At 55.6% G+C, this 15,132-nt stretch overlaps 1 protein-coding gene across 10 annotated transcripts; it reads right to left on the bottom strand.

The window, feature by feature from the left end:
* Positions 1–219: 219 nt before the first annotated feature.
* Positions 220–13,789, bottom strand: LGALS12 (galectin 12). 10 transcript variants are annotated; one of them, XM_058689372.1, is made up of 10 exons: positions 13,265–13,386; positions 11,895–12,179; positions 11,253–11,298; positions 10,956–11,169; positions 9,925–10,044; positions 9,358–9,396; positions 8,531–8,557; positions 7,826–7,914; positions 3,069–3,154; positions 220–2,202 (listed from the first exon to the last, which is right to left on the bottom strand). In XM_058689372.1, the coding sequence occupies exons 2-10, from the start codon at positions 12,043–12,045 to the stop codon at positions 1,439–1,441; spliced, it is 1,536 nt and encodes a 511-aa protein (XP_058545355.1). In that variant the 5' UTR covers positions 12,046–12,179; positions 13,265–13,386; the 3' UTR covers positions 220–1,438. The 10 variants fall into 10 exon arrangements, with proteins under 10 accessions (XP_058545355.1, XP_058545356.1, XP_058545358.1 ...); XM_058689373.1 differs by having other exon boundaries at positions 11,895–12,145; positions 13,265–13,385; XM_058689375.1 differs by having other exon boundaries at positions 11,895–12,067; positions 13,265–13,371.
* Positions 13,790–15,132: the final 1,343 nt, after the last annotated feature.

The following is a 15,132-nucleotide window of genomic DNA, read 5'->3' as shown; positions in this document are numbered from 1 at the left end:
ATCAGTGAGCACCTGGGTCCTCCACCCCCAAAGAAAGATGAGGTCATCTGCATGATAAGACCCCTTGCCTTTTCCCCTAGAAAGCAGGCCTGCCTGGACCAATCTTTCTTGCTAATAAGAACCTTCCATTTTGTTTAACTCCTTGGAGCGCCTCTCTACTTGCCACATGGGGAGCTCGCCCTACGTGAATGGTTTAACAAAGCCTGTTAGATCTCTGGATTTACTTGGTTCAATTTCATTACTTCACTAAAGTATACAGCTTTCACAGGGAAACAAAGGAGAAATTCTCACTAGGCAAAGAGTCTGTAGCTAGGATACCAAAAGGATAATCCGTGAAAGAAAAAATTGTTGAACTGGACTTCACCAAAACTCAACTGATACTCGGTGGAAGAAACCAAATGAAAAGACAAGCTAAGATGGGGAGAAATTCTTTACAAATAGCATATGTGACAAAGGACTTCTAGCCAGCTTGTATAAAGAACCCTTCAAAGTCAAGGGTAAAAAGGCCAACAACTCAGTTAAAACATGGAGAAAAGAGGGGCGCTTGGCTGGCTCAGTCGGCGGAGCACGTGACTCTTGATCTCGGGGTTGTAGCTTTGAGCCCCACGTCGGGTGTAAAGATTACTTAGAAAAAAATAACAACAACGACAGCAAAGGAGAGAACAGGCACTGAACCAGAGACTACATGGATGGCAAATCAGCATATAAAAAAAGGCTCAGCATCTTCAGCCATTAGCGAAATGCAAATGAAAACCGCCAATGACGTCCCCCTCACACAGATGAGGATAGCTAAAATAAAAAAACTCTAGGGGCGCCTGGGTGGCGCAGTCGGTTGAGCGTCCGACTTCGGCTCAGGTCATGATCTCACGGTTCGCGAGTTCGAGCCCCACGTCGGGCTCTGTGCTGCCACACCTACTCGAACCTACTTTGGATTCTGTGCCTCCCTCCCTCTCTGCCTCTTCCCCGCTCCCGCTCTGTGTGTGTGTCTCTCTCTCTCTCTCAAAAATAAATAAACATTAAAAAAATTAAAAAACAAAAACCAAACCCAAACAAACAAACAAAAAAAACCCCACTGACAATCACAAGTACGAGGATGCAAAACCGCTAGAAGTTTCCCACGTTGCTGGTGGGAATGCAAAATGGCACAGCCGCTCTGAAATAACTCTGGAAAACCGTTGGGCGGTGTCTGATAAAGGTGCCTCTGTCGTATGATCCAGAAATCGCACTACCTGGTTCCTCCCCTAGAGAAATTACAGCTCATGTTCATCAAAGACTTGTACACAACCGTTTTTAGTAGCGCTCTACTCATGACTGCCCAAACCTGGAACCACCCGAGTGTTCTTCGACGGGTCGGTCGGTAAGTGAATTGTGGCACGATGGAATAGTGTTGAGTAACAAAGAGAACTGGTCCCTGATGCAGACAGCTACTTAGATGGAGCTAAAACGATGATGCACAACGAAAGGAACCGGATTCAACAGGTCGGATACTGTAGGATTCCATCGATAACGGCATTTCCAAAACAGGCCACACGTAGGAGTGGAAAACAGATCCTCGGGTGGCTGGCGTTAGGGGAGGGATGACGGGAGGTAGGATGCCAAAGCAGTGACACAAGAGAGGGTTTTGGAGAAAAAAGGTAGGCAGGGTGATAAAGGTTTCATCAACCCGACAGCAAGCAGGCAAGCTGAAAATACAAGGAAAAATAGCACCGGAAGTGGAGGCCACCACAGAATCAGACGGTATAAACAGACATACCAGGAACGCCCCACATATATCAGGAATCAGAGCAGTAGTACCGTGGCCGGGCACACGGCCATCCCGCTGGAGAGTCATTTTCAGCCTTCCTTGCACACAGCGTGGCCCCGGGACCGAGTGCTTGTGGATGAGATGTGAGTACACGCAGGGGCTGCCAATCCCAGGCTGGGGCCTCCGAAAGCGAGGGGGGGGGGGGGGGGACAGGCGCACAGTGTATGGAAGGGAGGAGAGCGGAGCCGCATCGAGGGGTGCCGGGCGTGGGCTGGTCCTTCTCCTCCCTGGCGGGGCCCCTGGCTCACTCCTCAGCAGTGGACACAGTAGAGCTGGACGCTGCCACTGATCCGGAGCTCCCGCAGCTGCTCCAGGACCTGCTGGCGCACGCTGGTGGCCCCCAGGCCCTGCCCGTTGAGCGCCAGCTTCAGCCCTCCCTCCTGGCACAGGAGCAGCACCTGGAAAAGGACAGGAGGGCCCTGCAGGCTCCCAGACGGACAGACAGACAGGCGGCGCACTGCCTGCCCGATGCCCCGCCCAGCAAGCCCTCCGCTCAGAGGTCACAAAGACGGGAACCGTAGGGCGCCTGGTGGTGGGAAAGGGCAGGACTGGGTGCCCCGCTTGTCACCAGATCACTGTGACCTTTCCACAAGGATCGTCTCAGCCCTGGGCCTCAGTTTCACCCTCTGTGCCGGCTGCGTGCCCTCGAGCAGTGGGCTCAACCCTGGCTGCACTTTGGAGTCATTAGGGGGGCTTTTTCTTTTTTTAAATAACACCAATGAGGGGCGCCTGGGTGGCTTGGTCGGTTAAGCGTCCGACTTCGGCTCAGGTCATGATCTCACGGTCCGTGAGTTCGAGCCCCGCGTCGGGCTCTGTGCTGACCGCTCAGAGCCTGGAGCCTGTTTCGGATTCTGTGTCTCCCTCTCTCTCTGCCCCTCCCCTGTTCCTTCTCTGTCTCTCTCTGTCCCAAAAATAAATAAACGTTAAAAAAAATTACAAAAAAAAAACAAAACACCAATGAGGGTGATGGGCATGGAGGAGGGTGCCTGTCGCGATGAGCACTGGGGGTCGTATGGAAACCAGTTTGACAATAAATTTCATCTAAAAAAAAAAAAATACCACTAATGCCAGGGGCAGCCCCGATTAATTAAATCCGCGTCTGGGGAGTAGGGGGTTGAGAGCCGTGGCACAGATGTTTTCTCTGGCAGGCTCTGGCCCCAGCCCCGCATCCTCCACCCCTCCCCAGGACGCACCCCTGGCTCCCCACGGGAATGCAGCTTTTGGCTCCCACCAGACGGGATGAGGCCGCTCGGCTCCGACTGACCTCGAAAAATCGCCGGGGGTAGAACAGGAAGGGGGCCGAGATCAGCTTCTTGCACCCCCAGGGCGCGATCCAGGCCAGAGTTCTGTCTGCGAAGGAAGCCCTGAGCGTCACAGGAACGTGAGCCGCCTCGTCCCGCAGGCTCAGCGTGACGCTGCAAGAGGGGGGTCGGAGAAGGGGCCGCCCCTGAGCTGTGGCTGCCGGATCCTGAGGGGAGGCGCGGATGTGGGAGAGCAGCTGGAAGGTTCGGCAGCTCGGAGGGGTGGGGACACCTGAGCACACCTGCAGCCACGGGGCCGGAGACCACGGGGGAGCACGTGACCTTGTCGGAGCCTCATTTCCCCTTCGGCAAGATGGGGATCGTCGTATCAGTAGTCGCCAGTATTTACCAGTATTTACCAAAAGGCAGGTGTTGCCTTAAGTGTTTTTGAAAATAGCTATAGGGGTTAGAGCCAGGCTACCCGGCTTCAGCTCTGCTCTGGTACTTTCTAGTCCTGCGAGCTTGGGCAAGGCACTGTCTCTGTGCCTCAGTCTCCTCATCTGTAAAGTGGGGAGAAGAGTACCGTACCTGCCTCACGAGTTGTGAGAACTGAGTTAACACAGGTAAAGTGTGAGAACGGGACCTGGCATGTAATAAGCACGCGAATCCCATCTATTGTTTAGAAAATACTACTATGGGGGCGCCTGGGGGGGGCTCAGTCGGTTGAGTGTCTGACTTCAACTCAGGTCATGACCTCACAGTCCGTGGGTTCGAGCCCCGCGTCGGGCACCGTGCTGACAGAGCCTGGAGCCTGCTTTGGATTCTGGGTCTCCCTCTCTCTCTCTGCCCCTTCCCTGCTCCCGTTCTGTCTCTCTCTCTCTCTCTCAAAAATAAATAAGCATTAAAAAAATAATAATAAAAATAAAATTAAAAATACCGCTATGTAATACAATACCTATCTCATAGGGCCACCGATAGGAACAAAGGAGATAAGGGATGGGAGATCTAGAAGTTCGCGGCACACAGGAGGTGTCTTACCGCCTACTGTTAGCTTCTCCGGAGTCCTCTCAGAAATCCTGTGCCTGGAGGCTCATCGGCGCATATAACCGACGGGGACAAGAAGTTCCGAGACTGACTCTGGTACTAGTAAGAGCTGTGGGGCTTTGCGCTGCGATGCGAACAATGTAGGACGCCAGATCTGGGGGGGCTTCCTGCTGCCTGGCGTCTGCCCCTCACAGGGGAGCCAGATTCTGTCTCATGTCTTGGGAGCTTCCAAAGTCACCTTTGAAACAAAACCCCCGAAGCTGCTGGTGACTGACCCCTTAGCAGGAGGCGGTTGACAGTTGGGAGGCCAGGATGCCCGTGGGAGGGCAACATGTGGAAAAGGGATCCTGCTGGACCTGGGCCAGGAGGACGCCCCGTACATTTCCAGCCTTGGGTGGGGGCCGGCAAGGGCTCACCACTGGGAAGAAGCTTGGAAGGCAGGGACCCTGCCTCCAGCCCCAAACCCTTGCCCCTGTGCTTCCCCAGAAAAGTCTTTGTCTTCCCATTGGCCTAAGAATTCAGCGTTCCCACCCCAGCTTGGCCCTGTCCAGCACAGCCCCAGGCCGGGTAACAGGCTCCCCCCCACAGACACCTAGAGAAGTTCTGTGGAACCTCTTAGCAGCTGTAGCCACACCCCCACAGCCTCAGTGATTGGGGGGAGGGCTGGAGAGGAAAGGACAGATGTTTAACGCAGGCGAGTTCCATGCCCTCTAACTCCTCCTCTCTCTGTCCAATTCAAGCCACGGTCGCTTCCAGAAAACAACAGTAACAGCCAACATTTGTTGCAGGCTTGCTAAATGCCAGGCACCGTGTTATGTCTTGATGTGGGCGGCCCATGGCTGAAGTGGCCTGGAGAAATGTCCAGGCTGTTGAAAGAAATTGAAGATGATACAAAGAAATGGAAAAACATTCCATGCTTATGGATTGAAAGAACGAATATTGTTAACATACCGATACTACCCAAAGCAATCTACATATTCAGTGCAATTCCTACCAAAATAGCACGAGCATTCATCACAGAGCTAGAACAAACAATCCTAAAATTTGGATGGAACCAGAAAAACCCCGAATAGCCAAAGCAATCCTGAAAAAGAAAACCAAAGCTGGAGACATCACAATCCCGGACTTCAAGCTGTATTACAAAGCTGTAATCGTCAAGACAGTATGGTACTGGCACAAAAACACTCAGATCCATGGAACAGAATAGAGAACCCAGAAATGGACCCACAAAAGTATGGCCAACTAATCTTTGACAAAGCAGGAAAGAATATCCAATGGAAAAAAGACAGTCTCTTCAGCAAATGGTGTTGGGAGAGCTGGACAGTGACAAGCAGAGAAATGAACCTGGACCCCTTTCTTACACCAGACACAAAAATAAACTCAAAATGGATGAAAGACCTAAACATAAGACAGGAAGCCATCAAAATCCTAGACAAGAAAACAGGCAACAACTTCTTTGACCTCGGCTGCAGAAACTTCTTGACATGTCTCCAGAGGCAGGGGAAACAAAAGCAAAAATGAACTATTGGGACCACATCAAGATAAAAAGCTTCTGCACAGCAAAGGAAATAGTCAACAAAACTAAAAGGCGACCAACAGCATGGGAGAAGACATTTGCAAATGACATGCAGATAAGGGGTTAGTATCCAAAATCTATAGAGAACTTCTCAAACTCAACACCCCAAAACCAAATAATCTAGTGAAGAAAGGGGCCAAAGACATGAATAGACACTTCTCCAAAGAAGACATCCAGATGGCCAACCGACATGAAAAAATGCTCCACATCACGCATCATCAGGGAAACACAAATCAAAACCACAATGAGATACCACCTCACACCTGTCAGAGTGGCTAACGTTAACAACTCAGGCAATGACAGATGTTGGCGAGGAGGCGGAGAGAGAGGATGTCTTTTGCACTGCTGGTGGGAATGCAAACTGGTGCAGCCACTCTGGAAAACAAAATGGAGGTTCCTCAAAAAGTTAAAAATAGAACTACTCTACGATCCACGAATTGCATTGCTAGGTATTTATCCAAAGGATACAGGTGTGCTGTTTCGACAGGGAACATGCACCCCAATGTTTATAGCAGCACTAGCGACAATAGCCGAAGCATGGGACGTGCCCAAGTGTCCATCAACTGATGAATGGATAAAGAAGATGTGGTATATATATTCAATGGAATATTACTCGACAATGAAAAAGAATGAAATCGTGCCATTCGCAACGACGTGGATGGAACTAAAGTGCATTATGCGAAGTGAAATAAGTCAGAGAAAGGCAAATATCATATGATTTCATTCATATGTGGAATCTAAGAAACACAACAGATGAACATAAGGGAAGCGAAGCAAAAATAATATAAAACCAGAGAGGGAGACAAACCACAAGAGACTCCTAAATACAGAACAAACTGAGGGTTGCTGGTGGGGCGTTGGGTGGGGGGATGGGCTAAGGGGGTGAGGGGGTGAGGGGCATTAGGGAGGGCCCTGGTTGGGATGATCACTGGGTGTCATATGTAAGGGAGATGTAAGTGATGAATCACTAAATTCTACTCCTGAAAAAAATATATATTTGGATTCAAAAAAGATAAAAAATTAACATAGATCATTAAATCTCAAAAAAAAAAAATATACAAATGACCATTAGACTTTGAGCTAGGATGTAAAGCTGGTGTCGTGTCTCCAAGTTTTGTTGGGGAGGGTGTTCCTCCTATCGCTGGGAACTTTTTCATTTTCCCTTTACGACGGAGACGATCTTTCTCTTTTACTTCTGATGGGGAAACTCGGGACTCCAGCCTCAGAGAGGTGTAGTGACTTCCCCAAGAACACATAGTTTATAGGAGGCAAAACCAGGATTCCAACCCAGTTGTGCCAGGCTGTGGAGGTCGGTGCCCTCCAGGGCTGTGTTGCCAGCCTGTCCCAGAGCTCGCAGGCCTGATCAAGAGCGTGCAGGGCAACAGTCTAGTGAGGTCAGTGCTTTAAAAACCAAAACCAAAACCAAAACATAAAGGGAGAATACGGGGCACGCTCCTTCCTCTCCTGCCCCTCCGCGGAGATAATTGTGCCACTACCACATTTGTGGAGCCCTTACTATGTGCTTGGCACAATTCTAAGCCTGTACCCACCCCTGAAGCTGGCAGTATTATGACCACTTTTTACAGACAAGGAAATTGAAGCCCAGAAGGGAAAAGAAACTGCCTTGAGGGGGCACAGGGAGGAAGCGTCCTCCGCAGAAGTCAAACCCGGGGGATCTGGCCCGGAAAAGTCAGGAAATCCAGCGTGATTCCAGCAAGAAGGAGGAAAGGAGGGGAGAAAGGAAGAAAAGACTAGTCTGGCTCGGAGCCCTGGGGTTTAGGGAATGGAGCAGGAGCGCCCCCTGTGGGAGAGGTCAGGCAGCGTCCGTGTGGTCCGTGTGTCGCTCCAAGCTCCCAATGCCTCCTCTCAGGGGCGCCCTGGGAGGTGGAGTTTGCCCTCTGGGTCTCAGCCTGAGCCTTTAAAGGACCTTTCCCGAAGTCCCAGCTGGGACCTGCGACGAGAGGCTGGTTGGCCCGCCCAGATGTACCGGCGGGGAAGATACTCCCAGCACTGGGGCTGTCGGGGCCATGGAGGCAGCCTGAGCACCTGTCCCAACCACAGACTCGGCGATTGAGCGGTGGTGTTGGAGACGAAAGAGGAAATCCTTGCAAAGTGTGTGGCTCAGAGCTGCTTCTCTCTCCCTCCCATCTGCATACTTACTCCTTTGGCTCTGGCAAGACCAGCCCCCGCAGTACGATCACCTGTCCCGGCCAGAGACCCTTGGGAAGGGCCCGAGAGCAGGGCACCTCCTGTAGGGGGACGGAGATAAGTGAGAAGGGACACATAGAGGGGCTTGGGGAGGGCTGGCGCCCCCCAGGGGCCGTGGAGCCCTGGAGCGGGGGAAGTCTGACGTCAGGCCTGCAGCCAGGAGAAGACTCAGCTTTGCTCATTTATGAAACACCTATTGCATGCGTGGTCTCCTGCGCTCGACTCTCCCTGGCCCTTCAGGGTAGAGCTCTGGGGCCACCCCCCTCTCCCGGGGCCCGAGCACCAGGTATGTCCCCCAGCGCTGCACCCTGAATTGTGATGGCCTGTTCACTGCTCTGTCTCCCCCACCAGCCTGCGATCCATTGGAGGGCTGAGACTGGCTAGTCCCTCTATCCTAGAGCCTGGCACCGGGCCTGGCACAGAAGAGTATCAAATAATTGTGTGCAGAATCAATGGAGAAAAGACAAGAAGCGGGAGCTTCAGCAGGAAGCAGCCTGGCCCACCCGCAGCCCACAGGTTTCTTCTATAAAGGAAGGGGAGACTTTGGTGCTGAGGCCATTTCCCACGGGGGTGGGGGTGGGGGTGGGGGTGGGGGGGGGAGGTGGGGTGCCCTCCCAGGACGACACCTCCACCAGACCCAGGCGGGAGGTCACTCACCAGGCTGGGGCTCTTCAGCAGGAAGGGCTGTCAAGGGAAGAGAGGGGGGCATGGAGATCATGTGGTGTTTGCTCAGTGGGAGAGAGCCTCCTAATATTGTTATTAAGAATTGAGGGGGGCGCCTGGGTGGCGCAGTCGGTTAAGTGTCCGACTTCAGCCAGGTCACGATCTCGCAGTCTGTGAGTTTGAGCCCCGCGTCAGGCTCTGGGCTGATGGCTCGGAGCCTGGAGCCTGTTTCCGATTCTGTGTCTCCCTCTCTCTCTGACCCTCCCCCGTTCATGCTCTGTCTCTCTCTGTCCCAAAAATAAATTAAAAAAAAAAAAAAAAGAATTGAGGGCATTTGGGGTTTATCTCTCTAAAGACAATGCAGGTGAATGATCGGAGCCCCAGGGGGGCCCTCTTGGATTCACACATCAGCTCTGGGAAAATGGGGAGGAACTGGAGAGAGGGTCTGTCATTCACTTATTATGTGGCCTTGGGCCTCATCTCCCCTTCTGTCCTGCAGGCCAACCCCAGCTTCCTCCCCAGGTTGGGAACAGAAAGCAACCCCCCCACCGCCCCCCAGAGAGATCTTCTGATGGCCATACTGGACAGCCAGCCTACCCCACCCATCTTCCCAAGCCACCCCAGTTTGGTCTGGGAGAGGAAAGGCCAGGCTGGCTTGGGATTGGAGTGGGGCCAGCGGTATCCATGGCAACTGTGCAGGGACGGAAGGGGCAGCTGGCTCTTATCAACCAGGTCAGGCCAGGGGGGAGGAGGGAGCTCAGTGGCTCAGCAGCGAGTGTGGCTGGAACCGCAAGGGCCGACCTTGCTCCCCAGAGACTCACATATCCGACCGGATACTCAATGCTGCCCTCTGCAAATGGCTGTCAGGAAAGAGAAAAAGCAACACACGGGATTTTAATTTATTTTTTTAATGTTTACTTATGTTTTTAGAGAGAAGGACAGAGCGCGGGCAGGGGAGGGGCAGCGAGAGAGGGAGACACACAAGGTGAAGCAGGCTCCGGGCTCCGAGCTGTGAGCACAGAGCCCGACCCGGGGCTCGAACTCATAAACTGCGAGATCGTGACCTGAGCCGGCATCGGACGTTTAACCGACTGAACCGCCCAGGTGCCCCTCGGAATCTGCATTTTTAACAAGCTCCTCGGGTGCTAATGGCATAGCTAGCTGCTGTTTGGGCCCCATGGTGCCAAGTGTCCGAGTGATTCATTTCCTGGCCATTGCTCTTGGGTCCCCTTCTGTGGTCCCCTTCTCATCCCGCTCGCATCCCACACCTTGATGGCCCCCTTCCACCTTGGTTGTAACTGGTGTGACAGGGCCTGTCTGGGGCGGCAGGGGGACCTGGGCCTGTCTAGGCATCCACTTGGATGTACGTTGGCCCCAAGGGAACTCACGTTGATGTTCAGGAACCCAACGGCCTCCACCAAGATGTCACCAAATATGCCCAGGGTGTCCACACGGGACAGCGGGAGCCGGTAGCGGTATTGAAGAAAGTGCTGTCCGTTCACGCTCACCTGGAGGGACAGACAGACAGCACAGCAGCCCCGGATGCACACTGAATTGATACGTGCCAGGCCACGGTGGGCACCCTCACCTGGAATGTCCCTCATTTAACTTGACACCAGCTCTAAGAGACAGGCACGATTTACAGACGAGGTGCCCAAGGGTTTGGGGAGCTTATGCGACCTTCCCGAGGTTGCACAGCTGGCGGGCGGCAGACCTGGCCTTGGAAACAATGCACCTCTCACTGTCCCTCTGTGCCCCTCTGCCTGGGACACAGCACTTTCCCCAAGCTGTTCCTCATTTGCCCTAGTGGCCCCAGCAGCCCCATCCACAGGTGAGGAAGTAGAGGTCCAGGAGGCCGCGTGACCCCTACACCCCAGGGCCCTCTGTCCACTGCTGGCTCCCTCCAGCTCCCCTTCCCCCCCCCCCCCCCCCCCCCCCCCGGGGAGGTCAAGGTCCTGGCATTTTTCTGGCAGGAGTTCACATCAGCGGTGAAAGCCTCGAGGTGGAGCTCTCTCTCCCTGCCCCCTGCCCGCTCTGCCCCTGCTCCGCTCCCCTCCCTGGTGGGGACCCACCTCATCAGAGACGCGGTGAGGATTCAGTGAGCTGATATTGAAGGGCTGGAGCAGAGTCCTGCACAGCGCAGGCTCTCTCCAGGTACTTGCTATGACCGTGGCGGTAGCGCCCCCTGAGGGCCAGGCACGACAGGGCCTTCTTGCTGCCCCGTGTACCGGGCCGTGTGGGCCCAGGGGCAGCTTGGAACTGGGCTTGGCGGCTGCTTGGGCCTCTTGGTTCTCAAGCCCTCCCGGCAATGCCCCTCAACGCAGTGACCCGGGGCATCCAGCTGAAGGAAGGAGGAGCGGAAGGGCATCGCCGTGTCTAGCAGGTTCTAGGCCCCGAGGCCCACCCCCTCCCCCCTCACCTTCATTTCCTCATTTCCGAAGAGAAAGAGGATGAGGAAGCTCGCTCCTCTCTGCAGGCCCAGGCGGGGCCACCGGGCCTCGGCCTGCCAGCGCTCGAGGTACAGGGTGTTGCAGATGACGTGGGGCTTGGTGGTGTGGAAGCGAGGATTGAAGTGGATGGCGATGTCCGGCCGGGGATGCACGCTGCAGCCGCACTGGAAGTCCACCTGGAACCTGGTGGGCACCCCTGGTCAGAGACCCCCAGGGACCCCGAAGGCAGAGAGGGGCCGCCAGCTCCCCACGGAGCACGCCCTCACCTGCGTGCGTCGAGAGGGACCACTCCCTGGAGCGTGACCATCTTGCCTGCGCGCAGGCCGCCGAAAATTGTCGTCACGTAAGGAACCACCTGAACAAGGGGGAGAGACCTATCCGTACAGGGTTGGAGAGAGGGCTTTACTAGGACCAGGCGGGTGGGGGGGAGAAGAGGAACGAGACGACTCGACTCTCCAGCCCCAAACAGAAACCGCCCTCATGGGGAAAAATCAGTTTTCTCTGAAAGGTCTGTTCTCTTCCACCTTCTCCCCTTTCCTGGACCTTCACATGTCAAAGCCACGTTGCCCTGGGGAGGCCGAGTTCAGTTCCATCGCCCCCTTGGAGCACCAGCCCTGCCCCTCTCCCCGGCTCCTTGGGCACAAGCCCAAGCGAGGCTTGCTGTCCATTGGGTGCCATCTTGGCCTCTAGAAGCCTGGTATTGAGGTTTCTCGAGGACCGTTTACTGGCCAGAGCCCAGAAAATGGGGGCGGTTGGGCGGGCAGAGGGAGGGACAAGTTGGGACCTTGATATAGACGCCTGGAGAGATACCCAGTGGTGGCCCAGCCTTCCTTCCCAGGCTCACCTTTCCCCACACAGAAGCTGTGCGGAATTCCTAAAACATACCACACACGTTTACCGGTCCCTACCTTTTCGGGCCTGCTTCCTGTGCTCTCCCTCCACGCTGTGAAATCCAACTTGACTTTCCAGGTTCTCCGACACCTTCTCCCAGCATTGTCCACTATGGCGCCCGAGTTTTCCCTTCCCTTCCCCGCTGTTCCCAGCGCACTTCACTCGCATGGCTGGCTTGGTGGTTGGCTGGCTTAAAGGGAGACCAGGGGCCTGGGAGGCCCAGGCCGCTCAAAACTGAAGCCCTGTCTTTCCCTTCTGTGCTCAGCGCCTGGCGGGGCACAGCATGGGCTCTGAATAGGTGTCTGCAGAACGAACGTGAACATGTAGCAGCTACGCGTGGGCATACGTGTGTTCTCCAGCTCGCAGGAGCCTTTAGAAGCCCGAACCATCTAGAAGGAGCTGAGCCCCAACAGTGCTGCCTTCCAGGCAGGAGCTGGCAGCGTGCAAAGAGAGGAGTGGTCGTGACCTGGGCAGCGGCTGCACCCCGCTACTCAGGCAAATGGGGAGATGCTGGAGCCCCACAGGCTCCAGAGGGCCCACAGCTGACCCGGCTCAGCACCTCAGTCCCTCCCACTTCCCAGGCTCTGGGCCTGGCCTATAACTAGGGACCTGATGCAGCTCTCCTGGGGGGAGAGGGCCAAGTAAAGAGAAAGTGGTAATTAGTGCTCAGTGAGGGGAGGGCGGAGTGGTGCTGGGCGGTCAGCCTTCCGTAAAGCAGGGCCAGACTTCAGAAAATCTGCATGGGGGCGCCTGGGTGGCTCAGCTGGTTAAGCGCCCCACTCTTGGTTTCCACCTGCGTCACGATCTCACGGTTCGTGAGATCGAGCCCTGTGTTGGGTTCCATGCTAACAGCATGGAGCCTGCTTGGGATTCTCTCTCTCCCTCGGTCTCTGCCCCTCCCCACCTCAAAAATAAGCAAACATTTAAAAGGAAAACAAAAAATAGAAAATCTGTGAGGGCACTGAGCAAGAGGAGGAAGTGAGGGGACCCCCACGGCCATCCCTGAGTTGGATAACCTGACTCTCTTCCAGGCTGGAGAGGAGAGTACCCTAGGTACTCAGTGGCTCCCCCCAGGGGTACGAGCCCGGAGCCCAGAGCCTCCCAGCCCCCTGTCTTGCAGCAGGAGCACAGCACTGACTCCCGGCAGGCTCTACTGCTTTTAAAATGTGAGGACCCTGTGAGCTCAACGATCGTTCCCACCCAAATGGGAATTAGCTGGTCAGCTACTTTGCTAAGCTCAGGAGGGCCTTCCAGAGTCCGTGGGCAGGTGCAGGGGGAGAAGGGCCCAAGATTAAAGGCCTCTCCACCCACCGCCGGGGAGTCTGGGCCCCGCTGGGGTGGGGGGAGCCCCGAAACCTGGAGATTCCAGACCACAGTGGCTGCTCACCGGGTGGAAAACTGGTGGCTGCAGGATGAAGGTGTCAGGAAGTGGGTCCGGTTTTTCTCCGGGTGACATGGGGGTGGAGGGCCTCCAGCTCGACCTGCTGATCCGGATTCCAGGAGCCCTGCCCCCACTGACTCGCCTTCCCCCCGGCAGGATCCTTGGTGCCAGGACAGCTCTCCCAGCTGTTAGCCTCACCTGGCCCAGCCGGGCCCCAGTGCCTCCTGGAGCCGGCCTGGGAGGGCAGGTCCGGGCAGCGGTCTACCCCTGGTCCACACCCCAGCTCCAGTCCCACCGGCTGGCTTGGGGCTGGCAGCAGAAATCCGAGTCCAGGAGCAGGAAGCTTGAACTAACTCAGCAGCTGGCCAACCAGCTCCCCGCCCCCACCGTGTACACCCGGGTCTGGAGCACAGAGCTGTCGCCGAGGGAGCGCAGAGGCAGGCTCTTCTAAGGCCTCGGAGGGTTTGTGGTTTCTGGGGCTCCCATGGGAGCTCTCCCCAGTCAAAGGCAGGGGTGATGGTGCACGTGGGCAGGTCCCCGGAGAAGCCCCGCCCCCGCTTCTTGGCCACCGTTCCGAGGCTTCCCATTCCCTACTCCCTTCCTGCCATGAGGTTTTCATCTCTTCCCCTCGTTTCCCTGCCCCTTCCTCCACTTTTCTCCCTTTTGCAAGATTACAGTCCCTTGAGGCTCCATTTCGGCTTCGGCTAAAAATGCCAGGGCCCAGCTGCGGTCAGCAGAAAGGAGGCAGGGGATGGGAGAAAGGGGCAGAAAGAGAGGGGCACCCCTTGAAGCTCAGAAAAAGCAGCGAGGTGCAGAGGGCGGGACCCACCGGTGCTGAAGGGAGCCTGGGTTCTCACCCAGCCGCTGCTGTAATGTGCTGTGTGCCCTAGGACAAGTCACTTGCCCTCTCTGTGACTCCCTTTGCTCATCTGTAAATTGAGCGACTCCAGAAGACTGTTTCCACGGGAGGTCTGTGTCTGGGGGGCGCGTGGGGGGGGGGGGCGGGGGTCGGATCTTTATCAAGATCCCCCAGGATTCTTTGGACTAGAGTCGCTCCAGTTCTGGTTCAAATTCCAATAAAGCCTTCCCTCTACAAGGCAGCACAATCTCTCAACTTCATCTTGGGTTGCGAGGTCCCAGGATCCGACCACGCCGGCAGCAGGGAATTCTCTGCAGGACCAGGCTGGGCCGAGGCTCCGGGGCGCCTTAGCGGAGGGAGGAGTCAGCCGCTGCTCTAATCGAGGGGCAAGTGCAGGGGCGCCTCTGGGGAAAAGCATCTCGGTCAGAGCCTCTCAAGGGCGGCAGCAGTGTGGCTAGTTAGCAGGCTTGGTAGAAATGCAAACTTTCAGGCCCCACCCCAGACCTACTGGAGAAGACTCTGGGGGGCAGGGCTAGGGCGCAGGAATCTGCATTTGCACATACTCTCCAGGTGACGTTGATGCGTGAGAGGCACTCACTGTCTTAGGGCTTCACTGGCGGGGCTTGGGGTGCAGAGCCAGGAGCCTTGCTGGGTAGGAGGTAGGAGGCGCTGGGCTGCTAAAGGCGCTTTGCCTTGGGAAATTCGATCAGAGGGTCACCCTCCCCTCTCCCCCCTGTGGAGGAGAAGCCGAGGTGGAGAATCCTGTGGGGCAGGGGCAGGGGGCCCATCCCAGCCTCCCAGCCTGCACAGATCTTTGGGCCAGGGGCAAATGTGTCCTCCCCCACTCCCCAACCCAGCCTCAGTCCCCCGTCCTCGTCTGAATGCAGAAGGAGGGTGTCTTAGTCTGTCTGTTGTGCCTGCTTGCACAACAGATGTTTATTTTCTCACAGTTCTGGAGGCTAGAGGCCCAAGATCAAGGTGTCGGAAAGGATTTTTTTTTTTTCCTGAGACCCCT

The sequence above is a fragment of the Neofelis nebulosa genome, chromosome 10, assembly GCF_028018385.1.
Source record: "Neofelis nebulosa isolate mNeoNeb1 chromosome 10, mNeoNeb1.pri, whole genome shotgun sequence".
NCBI classification, from domain to species: Eukaryota; Metazoa; Chordata; class Mammalia; order Carnivora; family Felidae; genus Neofelis; species Neofelis nebulosa.
This window is presented reverse-complemented; position numbering and strand designations above follow the sequence as displayed.